Source organism: Periophthalmus magnuspinnatus, chromosome 4 (genome assembly GCF_009829125.3).
Source record: "Periophthalmus magnuspinnatus isolate fPerMag1 chromosome 4, fPerMag1.2.pri, whole genome shotgun sequence".
NCBI lineage: Eukaryota > Metazoa > Chordata > Actinopteri > Gobiiformes > Gobiidae > Periophthalmus > Periophthalmus magnuspinnatus.
Window position 1 is genome coordinate 748,013 of NC_047129.1, and position 21,805 is coordinate 769,817.

Genomic DNA, 21,805 nt, shown 5'->3' on the forward strand with positions numbered 1-21,805 from the left:
AGAAAGTACTATTATTTAATGTCTATTAAAGATCATTGTAGTATTAGTATTGAGTATCGAGTCTATTCCATAATATCAAAACCGAGTGTTAAATTTAGTATCACGACAACATCATTGCCATTTGGTCCTAACTTTACCTGCCAGCACTCATCACATCTGACACACGCACACACGCACACACACCCCGACACACGCACACACACACACACACACACACACACACATACTATAAAGACAAACTACTTTGAGAATGGCAAAGTAATTTCAAATGTGAACTTAGTGTTGCGGTTTGAAAGCCCCTCGAGTCGTCTCTACACGGCTGAAACGATAATCCTGAACCAGAACAAAGTTTCCATGCTTAGATAACGCCTGTCTGTTCTCCCTCTCATGTGAGTACTTTAGGATGTACTTTGTGAATATTTTCATTTTTAAACTTGTACGTTTTTAAGTAACAACAAAGTCGAGTGGTTTAATAAAACATCAATAAACTGCCCAGTGGATTTGAGTAGGACTGCAATTGTGCACTTGGACCATGGCAAGTGCTTTTCTAAGTCAACTACTTGGAACCACAATTCTAAAAAGTGATTATGTACTTGAAATTAATGGCTTTTCCAATCTCTTAAAAGGTTTTGTTTGAACATGGTAAGAAAAAAGCTAATATCAGTTATTGATGCAGATACTGAAAAATGAGCTGGATTGGGTATTGATTTCATGTTATCGGTTCAGCTATTGTCCTGATTAGGCCTTTAATTGAATGGAATAAGACAATTTACAGGCTGATTTTGGCCTCATAAGAGTGAACTTTTATCAGTACAAAGCGGTTTAGTAGTTATTTCAAGGATTAATTGAAAGAAACATAACAATTGGATCTCTTGTGTAATAAATTAACTGTGTTTTAAGAAAATAAGTGCCATTTTGCATCTCTACACTTGCATCGGCAGATACTTGTATTGGTATCAGGACTGAAAAAGCTGAAAAATATACAAAGTAGTTCCCTGCTGTGACAGGCCAGCTTGTTCAGCTCGAACAATCCACTAAATATCACCCAGAGGACATGCTATTCAAGCTTTAAACAAAGCACTTTTTTCTCCTATTTGGGGAAAATTTTTGTCAAGGCACACATTTGGGAGTCACTTGAATGACATGTATTGGCAGCTTGATTACACAGCAATACAACTCAGTAACATAACTTAACCAAAAGATACATAACAATGGCAAAGAAGATGGCAGACATGGAGGAAGTGAAAAAAAAAAACACTCAACTCAGTGACAGAAGAGTTGAGTAATGTGAGTAAAGATATGTTGAAGTTAATTGATGAAGTGAGACAACTGAGGGATATAATCAAGGAAAAGGACAAGAAGATTGCTGAATTACAAAAAAAAGAGTGGATGACTTGGAACAATACACAAGGATGGATGACTTGGTGATATCTGGACTGGTGACAAGACACTGCACCTCTGCCCGGACCGCAGCAGGTGACAAGGAGGGTGAAGACGCTCCACCAGGTGAACTACACACACTTGAACAACAAATCCTTGACTTCTTTCACAGCAAAACTCACTCTCATCGCTCTAGAAAGAAGGAACATCTTTGCTGTCCCTACACTACCCCTCTGAAACAAGAGAATAGCCCCAAGGTCATTTTGAGATTTGCAAACCGCAAACATAAAGTTGAAGTTAACAATATATGTAAATGAGCACCTCTCGGAAAAAAAAAAAAATGCAAAGACTGCACGACAGGCAAGAGTACTAAAGAAACAGAAGAAGATCCAGGATACGTGGACAAGGAACTTTAAAGTTATGATCGAACTCAATGGAACACCAGAGCAAGCCAAAATAATGACAATATGAGGAATCAAAGACTTGGACAAATTAATTCAATTCAATTCATTTTATTTTTGTAACGCCCCAAATCACAACAACAGTTGTCTTGAAGGGCGTTCATGTTTTGGTTGATGGGGGAAACCGGAGTACCCGGAGGAAACCCATCCAGACACGGGAAAGGCCTGGGCAACCTGGGGATCGAACCAAACCTTCTTGCTGTGAGACATGAGTCTTGCCACTCAGCCAAAGTGCTGCCTACACACAAAAACTAACAGGAAAATCAAACAACAGGGAAAATCAGACAAAACAAGAAAAATCGGCCAGGCGAGGAGGAGGGAGGGGGGTGGAGGAGGGCCAGGCGAGGAGGAGGAAGACCAGGCGAGGAGAAGGAGAGCCAGGCGAGGAGAAGGAGAGCCGGGCGAGGAGGATGAGAGCCGGGCGAGGAGGAGGAGAGCCAGGCGAGGAGGAGAGGGAGGCGGGTGGAGGAGGGCCAGGCGGGGAGGAGGAGAGGGTCCAGCTGTCATCAGGGCATCTGAAAGAGTTACACTCCACAGGGGGAGTGGGACAGGGAACAACATGTGAATAGCATTGCTGATGAGAAAATAGGAGGAAGCAGAGGATAGTGCTCAGGTTGCCATATTTCCCCCAGCTTGTTATCTCCTACTGCAGCCTGTCTTATCCCGGGTTTTAATGCCACTCCCAGCCAATCTGGTCATAGTTAGTTCAGAGTGACATTAAACTAAGTAACCTGGTCATAAGCTATACCGAAGAGGAAGGTTTTAAGCCTGGTCTTAAATACAGAGACTGTGGGGGCCTGTTTAACATCAGCAGGGAGTTGATTCCATAGCACAGGAGCTTGGTAACTGAATGCTCTCCCTCCCACTGTACTTTTGGACACTCTAGGAACCACTAATAGTCCTGCATTCTGAGAGCGGAGTGCTCTGTTTGGCTGGTACGGGACAATAACATCTTGCAGATAGGATGGGGCCATACCGTTTAGGGCTTTGTATGTCAGGAGGACGACTTTGAATTTGATTCTAAGCTCGACAGGAAGCCAGTGCAGATATTTTAGTACAGGACTGATGTCAGGTCTCTTCTTTTAGTTCCTTTTAGGACTCTGGCCACTGCATTTTGGACCAACTGGAGGCTCCTTATAGTACTTTTGGGGCAGGCGGCGAGCAGAGAATTACAGTAATCAAGTCTGGAAGTAACAAATGCATGGATGAGTTTTTCAGCATCGTTTTTAGGTAAAATATTTCTAATTTTAGTTATATTTTGCAGGTGAAAGTATGCGGTTTTACAAGCTAGGTTTATATGGGCTGTGAATGAGAGATTTTGATCAAATAGGACTCCAAGATTTTTTACAGTAGGGCTAGAAGCTATACTCACATTGTCGAGTGAGATTATCTGGTCCGACAGAGAATCTCTTTGACCTTTGGGACCAACGACAATGACCTCTGTTTTTTCAGGATTTAAGAGCAGGTAATTCAAGGTCATCCAGGTTTTGATGTCCTTCACACAGGCACTGAGTTTACCTATTTGATCAGTCTGATTTGGTTTCATTGATAAGTACAGCTGAGTGTCATCAGCGTAGCAGTGAAAATGAATGCAATGTTTTCTGATAATGTTACCCAATGGCAACATATACAGAGTAAATAGGATTGGACCAAGCACAGATCCTTGTGGAACACCACAGGCTACTTTAGAACAGGGAGAGGTGCTCTGGTTTATACTAACAAACTGGTACCTATCTGATAGATAGGATTTAAACCATTTGAGGGCGGTCCCTCTGATTTCAATGTCACATTCTAACCTCTGCAGTAGAATGTTGTGATCAATGGTGTCAAACGCTGCACTGAGGTCCAGTAGGACCAGGACTGAAGCCAGCCCGTTATCAGCAGCTAGTAGTAAATCATTTGTTATTTTAAGCAGTGCAGTCTCTGTGCTGTGGTGAGCTCTGAATCCAGATTGAAAATTTTCAAATATATTATTGTCCTGCAGGTGGCGGCAGAGCTGTTTCACCACCACTCGTTATAGAATTTTTGAGAGGAAGGGAAGATTAGAGATAGGTCTATAGTTGGCTAGTTCAGTTCATTTAGGTTAGGTTTTTTCAAAAGGGGTTTAATCACAGCATACTTAAAGGACTGAGGAACGTAGACATTTTCTAACGACATATTTATTATGTTATGGATGGAATCTATTATTGGGGGAGGGCTTCTTTGAGGAGTCTGATTGGAATAGGGTCGAGCATACAGGTTGATGGTTTTGACGACATGATGACTGAGGTAATCTCCACCTCATCAACAGGAGTAAATTTATCTAATATTATTAGAGGATCTATGTGGGATATTGGCATTACAGACTGGATTTGCTCAGAGCTGATTTTTGGAGTAGCTTTGTTGATTTTGTCTCTAATGGTTGTAATTTTGTAATCGAAGAATTGAAGAAAGTCATCAAAACTAATGTTCGAGGGGATAAGAGACTCATTAGCAGTGTGGGAGTTTGTCAGCCTGGCTACAGTGCTGAACAGAAATCTGAGGTTATTTTTGTTTACTTCTATTAGATTTGAATAATATCTGGTTCGGGCTTTCCGCAGAGCGGCCTTATAAGTGAGCAGGCAGAGCTTCCATGCCTTCAGAGACTGCTCAGAGCGCGAGCGGCGCCAAAGCTTCTCTGTGCGTCTTACATGTTGTTTGAGTGTCCTGAGCTGTAACGTGTACCATGGAGCCGGAGGTCTTGGTTTAATGCTTTTCTGTTTTAGCGGAGCTACAACATCGAGAGCAGATTTGGTGAGCATTGTTCTGTCAACCAATTGATCAGTGACAAATGGATTAAAATTATTGCCATTGTCACATGACATATCTTTTAGTAATGGCTCAATAATTTCTTTAAACTCTGTAACCGATTTATCTGATAATGCTCTTTTCATTAGTTTTTTTCTGTGGGGCTGGATAGTCTTTTAGTATAAATTGAAAGGTAATTAAGAAATGGTCAGAGAGTATAGGGTTTTGAGGAAGGACAATTAGATCACTAATCTCAATACCGTAGGTTAGAACGAGATCTAGAGTGTGATTGTGACAGTGAGTCGGCTTATTCACACTCTGGGTGAAACCGATCCCATCCAGGAGCGCGCCAAAAGCATTACTGAGGCAATCACTGCCGTTATCAACATGTATGTTGAAATCTCCAACTATAACAATCCTTTCACAATTCAAGACTAAACTTGAAATGAAATCAGAAAACTCTGTCAGGAACTCGGCATATGGACCAGGAGTTCGATAAATTATTATAAATATCACAGCTTTTTGGTTTTTCCAATTGGGGCACGTAATGGAGAGTGCGAGGCTTTCCAAGGAGAGGTATTAAAGTAAATTAAAGTAAGAATACAAGACTGACTTGCAAAAATGAACTGCTTGGTACTGTCACACCCAGTAGGCTGACCAAAAAGAAGAAACTAGTCAAGCAAAATAGAGAACATTATACACTTTAATACTTTTGAACCCCAGGATTATAAGTCTTATGACTTATGTAGAAACAGACATTGATCCTGATTGTTATTTGAGGATTTAAATTTGGACTGTGGATATTATTCTGAAGATCTTATTAAAGCATCAACTGAACAATTTTCTGTGATCCACTTTAACAGCAAGAGTCTCTATATAAATATGGATAAAATAAAATATTATTTCAATAATCTTTAATAATTCAATTTTAGCATTGTAGCTATCTCAGAGACTTGGCTATGTGACAATAAAGAACTGGATAATGGTTTAGAAGATTAGAATGTATTTAGTCAAAATAGGAAAAACATAAAGGGAGGGGGAGTTGCTTTATTTGTAAACGGAGTATAAAATGTAAGATTATGGAACAAATTACTTTTTCTGTTGATGAGTTGATGGAGTGCGTTACTGTTGAAAATAAGAAATGAATTAATATATACATGTATATTGATTAGCTGCATTTATAGAACCCAGGATCATGTATTGATGATTTTAACAGGAAAATTATTATCTTAAAAGCACAGAGGGAAAAGTGACTGAGGAACAATACGTGGAGAAAATCTGCTTGGCTTTGATAGAAATTGGTTCACCCAAAGAACAAAACCCCGAGCCATAAACAAAGTAATGTGGTCTACTCCATTCAGTGAAATGAGCAGTGCAGTGAGCGTTGCACTGGAGAAACTAAACGGCCACTCCATAAGAGAATGTACTAACACTGTTGAGAGAGCAGCTCAGGACCCCAGTCTGCTGTACATCTCCATCTCAAAGACACTAACCACTTTGAAGATAATGAGGTATAGATCTTAACCAGAATAGAAATGGTTTGAGAGGGGAGTTAAAGAAGCATTTTTTGTTAGGAAAGACAGCCCTTCCTTGTACAGAAATGGGGGCCTCAGACACCTTTCCCCATATATAGCACCATCCTCCGACCCAAAGCAAACAAATGAAATGAAGAGAACAATAGAGCTGGCCAGAATGCCAGTAGGTGTTTAAGCACCCATTAAGAGCTGAATGAATATGCCAAGTATGTCTCAGGCACAGTGCACACTTAGTGTAGCTCAATAGACCTAGCCTACATACAGGAACTGTAAACAAACAGTTTCAGTGTAGTTAGCTCCTCCCTTCAGACAGATATAAGGCAGTGTCCACCAGCAATCTGACCAGAACTGAAGATGCGGCTTGGATGAGCAGCGAAACGTCTTCACTCACAACTTTTTGTCCATTTGACAGATTTTATTTTTTGCTTTTACTACTATTGACCATAATTTACTCTTACAGAAGTGTGATTGTTATGGGATCAGAGGAGTGGTTAATAGTTGATTGAAAAAGCTACTTAAACAATAGACTTCAATATGTAGAAATTAATGGTGCAGTGTCACTTCATAAAACTTTATCAAACTTTATCAAACTTGATCAGATTCTGTTCTGGGGCCAAAATGATTCATTCTTTATTTGAATGACATTTGTAAAGATGTCTGTTTTAGAAATAAGACTTTGGAATGATCTTGATGATGAATTTAAGTTAATTAAAATTCAAAAAACTTTATAACATGAATTAATTCATACATATAGATTGTTGTAGGTTTATATGAGTCAAGACATCTGTGTTTAAGATATTGATTAAAGTAAATGGATTTTGTTCTGTGACTGTATTGTGGAGTTGTCATGTGATGGTCAGGATGGGCTTCAGCCCTATGCTTTTTTGTTTGTAATTAAGGAAGAAAATGTATTATTATTATTTTTTTATTTTTTTATTTTTTTATTATTATTATTATTATTTTTTAATGTAAACAACCCAAATAAACAGTCATTCAAATACTGGGACAGGAGCAGAACAGATTAGATTTTCACTTTAATGGGTAGTAGTAGTAGTAAGTAGTAGATTTGTTAGGAAAAATATCTCCTTTGTGGTGGTGGTGAAGAGGAGACGATAAAGAGGTAGCAGCATGGTGGGGAGAGAGAGAATTTATGATAATGTTTTGTAATGAAAGGTGTCGTTCATAGCATAGCATTCATAACACCTGACACACATTCTCGTTGCTGTGAATGGCTGGTTGTGATTGTATAGTATGAAATTTACCGTTCATTTAGTTCTGCTTCTGGTTTGTAGGGGTGGGCAATATTTGGGGAATAAATAAACAAATAAACTTTCACTGACAGATTTAAAGACATGTGAAAGGACTATATATATGTATTTAATTCAGTCCTTTTTGCACATTTTTGTAAATTATAAATGATAAACCTGATATTCAAATTTAGCATTTTCCAAAAAAAACCCCAAAAAACCCCAAACATTAACAATATTATTAATACATGAGAGACCTAGTCTTAGTTGTTATTGTGAGTTGTCTGAGTGAGCAGGGCCGTTTCAATATTATGAATCCAACAAGAACAAAGGCTCTTTTCTCAGAAGACACACAGATAATTAGTGGAAGTTTTAGGATGTGAGGGCACGTTTTACACCATTCAAACTGATAGAAAATGTAGTTGCCAGCATTTCTAAAATATCTCACTTGTTCAAGGCTTTCATGCAACTATCACTTGAAGGAGCCAAAAGAATGAGATTTGGAGATAGAAAAGTTCCCTCCGCGTGTCTGTGTGTATCCGGTTTTATCTGCAAACGTGAAGATAGTTGAAAACAGCTAGAGGTCTCGCCACAATCCCGCGCGCTGCTGTTTAATCATGTTTAATGTGCCTTATCTGGAACTATTTTGGGGAGAAGTGATACCCGCAATTGTGAGACGGAGCGGAGGAGGAAACGGGATGAGTGAAGCGTCAGGGCTTTTTGTTACATGAGAGTTGTGTCGTCTCCGGGGCAACCTTCTATCGAGAACCATAGGAAGTGTTCAAACAGCTTGTGGCGAGAGGTGAGGCAGGTGGATTAGTTTTTGTTTTGTCAGTGTAATGGGGAAAGGCCAATGGTTGATATACTCTTCAGCAACTCAGACAGCCAACATTTATTTTTACAAAAACAGTATAATGCAGTTAGATATGCAATTGTTTTCTTTTTTTCCTGAAATTGTCAAATAGCGTGGTCCTACCCATGAGTATAGAAAAAAATTACCTAAAAGAAATGGATGAATATTACAGATAGCACGGGGGCACAATTACTACAAGACAAAATGTGAGATTGAGTCCACAAGAGTAACCCAAGATGAAATTTTGACCCAATTACAATGAATAAATGATTCCAATTTTAACCACAATGTTTTTAATCCTTTTTTTGTTAGTGATAAATGTTAACACAACATTTTATGAGATCATTCTACCCATTTGCACTGTTGTATATAGCAATTTAATCTTATAAAATCTTGCAGCACTAGACCGTATCCCATACCTAATTAAAATACATTTGACTTAATAATAATTCTGATTTCAAATGTATATTTATTGCATATTGTATTGTATATTTATTATATGTAAAAAGATTGTTGGTGGTTGGTGAAAATATGCAAAACACAGCATGGTATTACTCACTTCCCTTATGTGTGTGATGTTGTGTTGGCCATTGTAGTCCTCCTATAGCTTGTTGTGAATAGGAGCGTGACGTTCATATGAAGAGGGATTTCTCTGTGGTCTGTACCTGCCCCAACCACACATGCAAATACGGTCAGCTTTGTTTATTTTGCACTAAAGTTAAGGAAGAAAAATCCAAGGTTTTAGTTTGTAAAGAACTTGGGATTTCTTCAGGGGTTTTCCCAAAGCTCGCCTAAAAAAAAAATAATAATAAAAAAATTCCCGCCCTTGTGGCTGGAAGTGCAAAGTTAACAGTTTTAGCCGGACCCCCAAGGCTGCTATAGTCGCTCCTAATCTTTTTGAATGTGTCAGAGGCTTTTCGAGTGCCTCTGTGAAATTTCACACTCATGTTGTTTGTAAAGTCACTCTGCATTAGACTGGAGCCGGGGCTAAGGGAAAGTTTGGATCTGTGCGTGTTTGTGAGGAGAGCGAGTTAAGAAAGACGACAGAGGAACGCATTAAGCCTCACGAGAGGGGCTGTGTTTACTGACATTGCTGCACTTTTACAATGTACTAATTAAATGAATCGTATTTTCAAAAACTATTATTTATTTTTTTACACTTGTTTAATCTTTTAATCATGCAGTTAAAAAGATGCCTTAAGTAACCATAGTGACAGTGCTCGCCTTATAACTGCAATGTTAGAAGTGCGATTCCAGTTCCTGCCAGTGCACACTGTTGTTGTTTCCTTTGGCAAGACACTTTGCCATCTTGGACATGTATGGATGTGGTGTGTGTGTGTGTGCGCGCGTTGGTGCAGTCTCTTGGTATTGAGCCACAGGGCAATTATGGCTACAGTAGCTTAGCACTATCAGTGTGGAGGGTAAATGAATAATGTAAAGTAAAAAAAGACATAGGGTTGTCAAAAGTATAAAAAATCAGATCCCAATTGATACTAAAACTAGTATCGAAACTAGATACTCATTAGTGCAAGTGTTGTACTGATACTAAATATGCCACAATCACAGGATTATTATAAAGATATTCAGGAAATGAACCTTTTCTGAATAGCTTTAGAATAATCTTGAGCTCTATCAGAACAAGTATCAGACATACAGACAAGTACACGCACATGGACTGCTATGGAACATACCTGGATCACTGAAGGATTACACAGATATGAGGCCGCATGGGAAAATAAAACAAAGTACTATGATTTAATGTTGAAAACCACATTCTATTGTCTAAAGAAAGAGTGTTTTAATAATAATTGGAATCTGTATTAAGTGTCGAATATGTTCCTTAGTATGGAAATGGAGTTTGAAATTTTAGTATCATGACAACATTAATAAAACCTGTTTGGCTTAATTATCAGTAATAGTCATGATATATTGCTGATGCTTCCCTTGAAATAATAATTTGCTCTCATAAAGGCTAGTTAATTAAGGTGCATTAATGTTTAAGATTTTTGGTTAAATTCATTGACCATGTTCTGAAACTATAACTCGAGCTTCTATATTCATTCATTTGTAGGTAATGCCTGCATAGGATCCCGTTTTGGCCTTCACCGCTCACACAATCCTCTGCTCCCCACACTGCTGCAGATTCAGTGCGTTTGATTAGCCTCATCTCCCTGTGAACAGGCTGAATCCATTCTCTTAATGTAATCTGTGGAAAACGTACCATGACAGTCTAATTATTTTGAGGGCCCAATTTGCATTTCTAGTGCTCGGCTAAGTAAATGTTAGCGTAGGTTCTCAAGCCTTCCAGATAAATTAATAATCTGGAGTTGTTAAAAGCCATGAAACATTTAAATGAAGTAATTTCACTTCCTAAAGGGCATAGTGGAGATTTAGCCATACATATGCAGACAGACACAGTTTTTAAATAAACATCGGCACTAATCAGCGAGACACAAATCAGACGGGGAGAATATTTAGTGAACTGGAGAGTGTCCGCGGGGCCTCCCCTTTGACTCAGATTAGATTTAGGGATTTAGATGAAGCTGAAGCTTGCACCTCTTGTAACAAAACTTTTGTTTATGGGAAGCCATAACAAGTGCGGCAAAGTTGTACTCAAGTAGTAGTACTGGAACCTAAAAACATATACTACTAATTCATTCTGTTACTACTTGTACTACTTACTCTTTCTGCTAACTGTTGGGTTTCAGATGACATTACTGCACTCTATAGGTCAATAATTTTGTTCCATTATATCTTGTTCTTTGGGCTAGTCACTCATAGAAATGATCAAGCTCAACATTTGTAGTTTTAATTTTTGGATATTTCGTGGCAAAATATAATGTAATCAATGGGGGGAAACTGTCCTTCCCCAGTCATAATCACATCCTACAATCTGAAAACCAACAATAGTACTACTGTTTTTACTTCTACTACAGTCCCTATTGCTAGTTCAAAATCCAAAAACGAGAACTGCAACAAATTTATACTTGAGCAAGTCACTTCCCATTTAGAAAGTTGAAAAAAGTGTTAAACAAGGTCAACAACTCCGCAATGTGAGTTAAACAGCAAATTCAACCATAGAATTCAGAGTTGTCCTCGATCTCAGTTTTAAAGTATCCATGAGTTTCTGAATGATGAAAAGTTAGGACCATTGTCATAGCAACTGACAATAAAAATAAAAAAAATCATATATCTTTTATCCTCACAATATTCCCCATAACTAGAAGCTGAAACCCATGAATCGGAAATCTAAAATGTTGCGTTGCCATCTGAATACAAGCCATACAATCTCATGTTTCCACACATTTTCGAGAATGCGGCTGTAGAAATGGCTTTAAGTGATTTCTGTTCGACTCTGATCGGAGGTTAGGGAAAATCAATGGTTTGTTGCTCTGTCCCAGCGCATACAACGTCTCTTCACAAAAACACATTACAGTGGCTCTAGTCAGTACCATTCTGGCTTTCTGCTCCCTGTGTGCTGAAGATTTAGTAATTGACTGTGAATTTTGGCTGCGGGCACTAACCTAATAAGGCCATCCAAGGTTAATGACAGACCCTTTTTAGAGCGGCCCGACGTCTGACACCGATCTTGTGCTGCGGAGGGCAAAAACAATGATTACTTACATGAGACACACTCGGGGCGCAGCGCTGACGTCTCCATAAAACTACAATGGGTCAGAGGAGTCCGCTGCTTTTCAAGACTGAAGTTAGAGATTTGTTCCAATAGGGGCCTATTCTAAAACTAGCCATGATCAGCCAAGACTGTTTCCCTACACTGATAGTAATTTTGGTAGATGGAATAAACATATTTCAAACTTCCATACAAAGAATTGTGACAGGTGTGTCTATTAAAGCATCACATAAGTAGCAATCAAAGTATGTACAGGCACAGATGCAAAAGCCAGTTGCACATGGATGACTGGAGATGTATTCTTAAAGCTACTATTTGTAAGTTTATTTGATTTTTTTAACAGTAGATGTGAAGCCTGTTTCTCTCCTCTCCTCACTTGGACTTTGTTCATGCTCACCTGTGCTCTCTGATTTTATTCTATCAGACCAGAAGCTGGTACATGATCAGACTGCAGTAACGTAGATAGCATCTAGTGGTGAAATATGAGAATACAACAGGGGCGGGTCGGCCAGTCCAATTACTGACATTTGAATGTGATCAGATAGGATGTTAATGGGATTTAATGCTTTAAAATTGACACTAGAGTTAGACAAAAGGCTACAAAAACACCATCTGCAGTTAACTGGAGGTGGGAGCAGTTATTAAGTGTAAGGTCTGAATTAAAGGTGACTTTGCCAGGCTATATTAACTTAATAACAAAGAGTAAAGGTGATAAGGATTTTTTGTAATGTTTTCTTATTATTTTATATGTTACTTGCTATAATGAATTAGAATATTTACACTTTAACTGTTACAAATGTCCATTAATATGCACTGTCCCTATCAAACGAATATACTCATGCATTTAAAAAAGGAAATAATAGACAAAACATAGTCCTTCTGACCAAAATGAACATCACTCTTATTTAGTAAAAGAACATTGTTGTTTTTTATCATTCCTGTAAACCCAGTTAAACCTGAAGCCAGTTCCTATTGACAGTTATAATACTCCGTAGTCCATATAAAGTCTCTGTGAATCAGTGTTTGTCTGTAGCCTGCCCTCCTCTTTCTCTCTCTCTGCAGTGGCGTGTAGCTCTTTTACAGCCTTCTCTTCAGGAACAGCAGCTCCACAAATCTCTGTGATTTAGCTCTGTTCCCGTCCGGGCCGTCCGACTCAGCACAAGTGTCATGTGCTGTTGCCAATCCGCTGTCAGGGCGCCCTCTGCCCCACAATTTATGCCCTGCTCTCCTGCTTTATTAGCCATAGATTACTGCTGCCCGCACTCTGTGTACGGCCAGTGCTGTCGAGGGAGAACCGCATTGACTCAAAGTGTGTCACTGTGGGGTAAACTGTCGGTAAATAAAACAGTCTCATTATTATCAGCCGTGTAATTAATAGACCCGGACATGGTAACTTCTGCATGGCTGTGTTTGTGTAATGAAGTTGGATGTGGTAATGTGGTTATTGTTCTTTCAAGGATAATCTAAGATACACAGACCCTGCAATGGCCTGTCCTTAGTGTATCTTCAAATTCTTGACATTTATAAAACATATGATTTACTATTGGGGTGGATTTCAAGTAGCTTTAGTGTGTTACGATAACCTTACGACTGACAATTGACTATCAGGCTCTATGTACTTAGAATCCTTGCTCCTCCAACTTTTGTGAATCTGGTTACAGGTTATCTCCCCTGTTTTTATCAAAACAAAAATGTGTGCTTAAAAAAAGAATGGAAAAACATATTACAGGGGACTGAAAAATGCAGTGGATTTCTGCAGAATCAGAGAGCAAATCACTCTGTAAATCTGAGGTGAAATGAATTTGATTTTGTTCTAAATGATAGGCAGCCAATGAGCTATTTCATTTCACATGCATCACTGAAATAAACAAATCTGATTGCATAGCTCTGTCTAAGTTTGGCTTGAGGTGTGATGTAGGGAGTGGTGAAAATAATAACATGACATTTACTAAGAGAATAATAAGAAGTCTCACCAGCTAGACCAAGGTGAAGAAATTGTATAAAAATACAGCTGAAATGAATTCATAATTTCCATAATCTGCATTATGTTTTGTAGAACTCTGGTACGTTAGCCACCTCTTCTCCAAATGCCCCAGTCACCGGCTACAAGCGAATGGTCATCCCGACTCAGCCTCCTCTCACCGCCACCAAGAAGTCCACTCCCAAAGCTCAGTCTCCCGCTGCGGTCCAGTCCACTCCCCTCACCTCCACCAAACCAGTGTCCCAACAGCACCCTGCCCCTCAGCCTGTGCCTGCCTCCTATGCCACTGCATCCACCCCGAGCCAGCCCACTTTCAATGTGCAGGTGAGCCACTGAAGCTGTCAGTGCAATATACAAAACACTATACACATGTTGGCACCTGTGATCAGAAATGTTTTAGAGGCCCTAAGGCTAAACATAATTTATCCTTCATGCCTTTCAGGACAGATTTTCTTAAAATTCATAGTTATTCCTGAGGTATTAGAGAGTTCTGGATGGAATATTTCCACACCAGTGTTTTAGTTAAAAAAATAAATAAATGTATGATGAACAGACAATTATTATGCAAATGCTTTTAAGGTTTTAACCATGTTGTAATGTTATAGTGGTCCAGATTTTTAATCATTCAAAAACCCATGGATATATTGATCTTCCATATAGATTTTTTCATTTGTGACAGTAAAAGCGTTCACTTAAATTCAGGTGAGGTCTGCCCAGCCAGGACCCCAACAACACCCCTCTCCAGCAGGGCAGGGGTACAACCAGCACCCCATTCGCAGTCCAGCCCAGGTCCAGTACATGCCCGCCCAGCCAAAGGGTCCCGACTTTGCCTACGGACCCCCACAACCGGGCTTCTCTCCCATGAGCCATGGAGGGTATCCTGAGCAACAGCCCCGAAGACCAGAGCCTGTCCCAAACCAAGCGTACCAGCCAGCAGCACCCAAGAAGACCTATATCACAGATGTCCCCCCGAGTCTGGCACCCTATTCGCCTGGACCAACTGTGCCACCAAAGGTAACATCATTTGTATATTAATTAGAAGAAGTAGAAGACATCTACAATGACCTATAGTCCTATTGTTGTCTAAGGGGGCAATCATTAATAATAATAATTATTAATAATAATTATCCCATAATGTATTACAGTGTGATGTCACAGTCTGTTTTTAGCAACTGCAAACAGCGTTATTATGTGACAAACCTACTGAATAATACTAATGCATTGGTTTTGTATAGCACCATTCACTGAAACTGCTTTAGTGCATTGTTCATTTCATTCATACCCATACTACTCCAGCCACAGCTGCCATGGGGTAGAAGAGGGTAGTGAGGCTGCAAATCTGCTACTCTGACTGCCACTAATCACTCGACATCAAAAGTACTCAAAGCTAACTCATTATCATGAACAAATATTTCGGTAAAAAGTTTTTATACATCCACCTCACAGTAGATTTTTTTTTAAAAACTCTGACATCTTAAAACCACTGTGTACCTTAATTCTGGCTTATTTAACATAATAGCTCTAGATAAGTTCTTAAATATTAACTAATATTAAGTATCAGCACTCTTCTGCACAGGGCTTCAGAATGAAGCCATATGCCTAAAAATTAAAAGCTGTCCTTAGATGGGTGCAGCTGACAGACCCTTATCACATCCCCTCTAATGTGTCATCCCTCCCCATTATAAAAGTGGGCTCATGATATAGAACACACTGATTGTTTTATTGACAACTAAAAGAAAATAGCATCAATTTTCTCACTCTCCTCTCACCTCAGACCTGACTGCTAAAGCCAGTTCAAGCGACCAACTGGCCAATGCCCTCTGGTCACGCTCTGGTGCACAGAGCAATATGTACCGCACTATTTGTGAATGAAGCACAGTATTTACCTTTAAAGAGCAGCATCAAACCTGCTCATCATCCACACTGTGTTTAGTTACTTAAATGAGGCTGCCGATGTGTGAGGTGAAAAAGAAAATTAAACTAGATGGCAAAAAATGTCAGATCAACTATTGAAACTGACAGTATGAAGACTCATTCTGCACTTACTGTAGCAAACTGTTATTGTTGAAGCAATTTAAGGGCAATATCTTACGAAGGCTTAAATAAGTGGTGGGCTTTGATGCACCCAAATCATGTTCTGTTACACCCAAATGAAAATCTTAGTGCACTCGATCGTTAGTCTGGAGCCCTGCCTCATCTCGTTTGGTGTCTCTCTGGTCTAACTCTGCCGTCACCTCTGATCATCTGTGAACCTGTTGGGACGTTTAATCCTCTCGCTCCTTCTCCGCTCACTCTGAGGCTCTTCAGAGTGAGATATCCTGGAAAACCTCCACAGGGAATACTCTGCTCACTTTCCTTCAAGTTGTCTTATCTAAACCTCTCTGGGATATGGGCCCTCATTGATCTACTGGAGAGACCTGCTTTTTTCCCCATTTGAATCGATTAGAAGTTTCCTATCTGAAATAACTGGTTGTGTGTTAAAATTGGGTTAGAATGGTTACTTATTTCTGTTGACACATTCATCAGGGGTCTCCAAACGTCTTTTGATTTAAAGCAGACCTATTATGCAGCATTAACTTTTTAGAGCTTTTAACCATGTTATAGTTGTTTTCCTTCTCATTTGCCCACTTGAAGTTGTATTAAAGTGATTCATGTGTGTTTGAATAACCTTTATACTAGGCCTGTGATAACAAGTTTTAAAGTTCAACATATTGAAGTAAATATAGACAATAAATGACATTATTGAAGCGCATTTATGCCACTGACATAATTACCCAAGAGTAGATTTAAACCACAAAATTATAAAAAAAATATTGTGAAAAAATTATGAGTTGCAATAAATAAACAGCAGAAAGAAGCACTCATAGAAGTTACTCTTTCAATCTTTTATGGCTTAAATCTTATCATATAGCCCAAAGATAATCAAAACCCAGTAGTGCAAAGAAAATGTGCACACGATAAATATTGACTCAAAAAATATATTGTTGCAGCTTTCATAAATTAAACTCAATATAGTAATTATCGTGACAGGCCTACTTTAAATGGTTATATTCAAGACATCATCCCAACCCCCGTTTTCACCGTCAGTGGTATACGGCCAGTTCTCTGTACTTACTTTGTGCTCCAACTTTATTTTCTTAGTCATAAATACACGTAGGATCCGGCAGCGTCGCATAGCCAACGAAAAACAACCTGCTACCTGCTAGTGTAGTCTGCAGCTGTCCATAGAAGGTGTCGACCTTTTTGCGACTCTTTATTGTGATGACATTTACTGCGATGTCAGCTTTTGGGCATTGGGCACTGTCATGGTCTAATGTGGAAGTTAGCAGTCTTCTTCATTTTAGGAAGTCGTTTTAGATCAATATTGCAATTTAAAAGTTGAAATTATTATATAATGATCCATGGGTATCAATGATTATAACTACATTGCAAACTCAAGCACTATGTATCTTCTTTAAAACATTTATTTGTGCATCTTCTGCTAATATATGTTTAATAATAACTTAGTGATTCATTTCACTGTAATGTGGTTAAAACATAAATATGCTGATAAGCTGCTGCCAAGTGAACAACAACATTAGACTCATGTTTATCAAAAATTCTGAAAGCTTGTATGGGGCAGAGAAATACCAGTATCACAAGCTGGTATTTATATTTTTAGTAATTAACCTATATCCAATAGTACTAATGACCGCTTTGCCATGTAACAGCCTGTGTCAGTCTATTGTCTACCTCTCCCAAAACCGACAGCTGCTATGCTATAACCAAACAGGACCTCGCGATATTAACTGGACAAAGTTATATCAGTGAATGCTGTGTGTATCGGGCTCTGCATTACGTGAAGTCAATTTATCTAGTCAAATAAGCATCAAAAGTGTGCAAATGACCGTAAATGTCAGTAGTTCACGTATTGCCTCTAGCCATTTCTTTATTAATAATCAATGATCTCTTACACATAGCACTATATTCACAACAGTAGACATTTTGCACAATTTATAAAAGCATAAATTAATTTGAATAGCAATGTGGGTCAACAACACGTTTTTTGAGTGCAGTGCTTCCTGGTTTGCACATTAATCTCCATATAGTGTGTGTATGTGTGTGTTTGTTTTCCTCTGCAGCCTCAGATGTATACAGTGGGGAGCTGCATGCCATCTTTCATTGAAACGTTCTCAACAAACAGTTAGTTTAACCTTTATGAATTTTTTAGCAATCGTGTCTGCTGGGGATTTCCATCTGACTTCATTTGTCTCATAAAACGGCACTCGTGTTCATTACAGGATACAGTAAAGCCATGTTCTATAACTATACATTTATTTCAACCAGGCCTTTCTGTTTTTTTAAAATGCAATTCTACATTAAAATTGATTCACTACAAGATATATGAAAGCAATTTGTCAGATTTGATTGTAGGGTAGGGTTGTCATAAGTCGCTACCCTGATATAAATTAATTATTAATCAATTATATTCAATTCATGTCATCATAATATGCCTTAAGAGACGTGCCATTTAGGTGGATATAAACACAAGTTTTGCTCAGTAGTTTGATCACTTTAAGTATGTCTTTTGTAATGAGAAGCTTGTTCATGCACTTTTTCTGTGCCACTGCTTTCCTCAGACCTTTTTATAGAACGCTTATATTGACTGAGAAAAATTACAAATTACTGTGGTCCCTTACAAGAGAGAGAACTATACCACAGAGACAGCTATTATAATCTCAATATATCCAGCTGCCGACAATCTCTGGAAAGTGCAAGGCCCTTGAGTTTTGTTTAATTCAAGGATTTTATGCTGTTTCAAAATACAAACTGGGCCTCACTGCCTGTGGGAATAACTCATCAAGGACTGTACTTTACTAAATACAAATTAGCTTCAACATCGCAGCCGTATCTTAAAAATAAGTCTAATTATATTTGTACAAAACAAAAGTCTACATTTTGCTTGAAAAGCTTGCTGCAGTCCCAGTGTAGTATGTTCAAAAAAGGTGGCCTAATAGGTTTGTGTGCAGCTCTTTGATATCAGATAAAAGCAAACATTCATTTTATAGATGCTGCTCCTTTTATATATATATATATATATATATATATATATATAAATTATACACACTTTAGAACATTGCCACAGAGAAGAGCCCTCTATCTATACTCCATTGCATCTTATATCCTTGCCAGAAATCACTATTAGACCTGAAATCCAAATGTATTTCAGTGAGGAATAACGACAAAAAAAGAAAAAAATTCTAACATGCGTCTGAGATGCTTTTGTGGGACAAACAACAACATATTATTACGAAATAATTCCAATGAGCCTATGTAAACAATAATGTATAAATATATTGTCCCATTATTGTAATTTTTCTCTCATCTGCAGTGGATAATAATATTGTGGGACCAAATTAAAACTTGTATCCAAACACCTATGTTATGAATTAAGCTTTTGTTTGCATTTTGTTGTGTTACATTTGCTGCGAGTCACAACCACATGAGCAGGTTTTATCATGCAGTTGATCAATAGTCAATTCAACATTAGCTTGGTTTGACTCACATCATATTTGCTACAGCAAATTAGTTTGTTCTATTATTACTCATTGCTTTATCTTGCACCACATTGCAACAAACTTCACAGTTTATAAATGTTGTTCTCTTTTACTGAACAACTTATATATTGATTCAGATATTTACATTTTCACTGCAGTTCAAGTAAATATTCCTTTTCCATCGTTCTCCTTTGTGCTATCACACTGACTTGCTTCACCTTTGGCTGCAGTCTTTTTCCCCACATCACACCTAGCCCATCCATCTGTTCAATCGTCTCTGGCAACTTAACCTCCTCTTAAGCTTTACATTTTCATGAGATCTGCCTCGATAGAAAGAGAAACCGCTTTTGATATACTAAAACCTAGCTTTAACTCCGAAATGACCTCACTAACCCCCTAATTCAGTTGAAAAGTACACAGCCAGGGACAGAGCGCCTGCCTGCTGTGAAGATGAGGCTTTGCTGTCTATGCACTCACTTTTCAATGGTAGGACCTCCTCTGTGACCCCTGCTTCCAAACATTACTAGTCGTTATTTCCATTTAAATAAGTTAATCTATTTTATATTCTTTTTTGTTTACTTGTGCGTGCCTCGATCTGATCTTTGCTACATTCATGCCAAAAGAACCATGACGAAAGAGCTTCCTATTTAAACGCAGGATTAAAAATTGAAAGCAAAAAAAAAGAAAAAAATCTGTCAACTTTTCCCTGCGATGTGACATGTTCATAAGCGTAAATGGTGTTAAATCTACTTAAAAAGGCCGAGGTCACGCTTCTTTTAATCTCGGCTGAAAGATGAACCTAAACACAGTCAATTATAGCAGTTATTTACACATTTCACAACAAGAACCAGACATATTTTTCCATGCGGTCCGTGAACTGGACGTGACTTTGAATGAGAACTTTATTAAGCAGTTTATTGCTCGTAATGGAGTGCATTCATGGAAGGTCAGCGTCATTAGAAGTCCGAGAGGTATTAAGAGGGAAGCGGACTATGGCTAATTAGTCATGCTAGCTTTGGTCGTCTCCCCTTTCTAACCCTTAGCGCAAAAGCTAGGTGTAAGTACAGCTATTCACTCACACCTCAAGGACTCTTAATTACCCAAATCCACTCCTTCATTGTCATAATAATAAGAAAGAAAAAAATCTGAATGTCTGCCGGTTAGCATGCCACTTCAGTCTATGTGTTTTGGTAGTTTATTGGGAAGGGAGCTAATCTGGATGATGACTTGTGTTATAGCTGATCTTGAGTGGCAGTTGACAGGGCAGGATTATTTTGAACCGCTCAATCCCCGCAGCCCGTTAAAGCCCCCTAGAAGGTCAACGAGGGTTTCCACTGTCAAACATATTTAAAAATGTGACATGACTCTGCCTTACAGCTCCGGACACTTCCCCTTTTTGACCTGCGCATGAATATTTACATATGCAGCGATTACCAAAGTGTCCAAAGCGTCATCTGGGATCTGTCCTTCATAGTCGTAATGCTGTTTCTATGGGGGATTTGAACAGGGTCAAGGAGAGGTGCCTTTTCTTTTTTGGGGTTGCGTTGGGCATAATGGGGAGTAAATAAAGCACCGTTAGCACCAACATTTTAAGGCATTTTTTCAATACATTCTAAAGCACTCATTGTATACGGAAAATCAAATGTTTAAGGTGAACTATGTAACTTTTATTAGCTGTCTTCCAACTATGTAATTATGGGTGTTTTTATTGCTCAAAAAACACATTGAAAGTGAGCGGGGTCGCCTCTCCACAGATCTTTACTACGGAAGTGAAACGAGCGCTGAAGCTGACAGACTGGATGGATTTGTTAAGGATTGCCAAGTTTACTCATTTAAAGGGAACGGCGTCTGATTTATGATTTACATAAAACATGTCAAAATGCCTCTTAAAAATAATTATAATGCTTTGTTTTGTACTTTGCGATTCCGGTTGGAAATAATAAAAAGCTGCAGGCAAGATTTTTTATTTTGTTGGGAAAGTAGTTGCAGATTTTTTTTTTTTTGATTGATTGGTCCTTTTCAATGGTTTGAGTCATGTTTGTACGCCTTTGATACTTGACTCTGCCCTGTCTGGAAAGATGTGTGAACAGTTGTCCGCTTAACATCATACTCGTGTGTTGTCCTCACATACTTGACCTCAGATGCTCTGAACCTAAGAACGTGGGACAGATCTTTAAAAAGCCACCAGTCTGAGTGTGGGGTTACAGCAAGGCCATAGTTTATATTTGAAGTTACTGTGTACAAGTAGTCAAGTACAAGGTGGTATTACAGGGCAGTTCAGCACACAGAGAAAACTAGATATACTGTATGCTTAGGATCAAGTATTTTCTATCGACTTCTAACAATTAAATAATGCAGTGTCTCAAATGTGCAAAAGTTTCTTCTTTCACCATTTTTTTTTACATCAAAGTAGG

General features: G+C 38.6%; 2 protein-coding genes across 3 annotated transcripts in view; one reads left to right on the forward strand and one right to left on the reverse strand.

The window, feature by feature from the left end:
- Window positions 1–21,805, reverse strand: part of zbtb11 (zinc finger and BTB domain containing 11) — a 505,104-nt gene that overhangs the window by 300,377 nt on the left and 182,922 nt on the right. The window lies entirely within an intron of this gene.
- The window catches only part of lpp (LIM domain containing preferred translocation partner in lipoma), a 154,127-nt gene that overhangs the window by 69,814 nt on the left and 62,508 nt on the right, over window positions 1–21,805 (forward strand). For both annotated transcript variants that reach the window (XM_033964915.2, XM_033964916.2), the window contains 2 exons: window positions 13,930–14,178; window positions 14,557–14,868. In XM_033964915.2, the coding sequence (XP_033820806.1) occupies window positions 13,930–14,178; window positions 14,557–14,868 (561 nt within the window). The remainder of the gene's footprint in view (window positions 1–13,929; window positions 14,179–14,556; window positions 14,869–21,805) is intronic.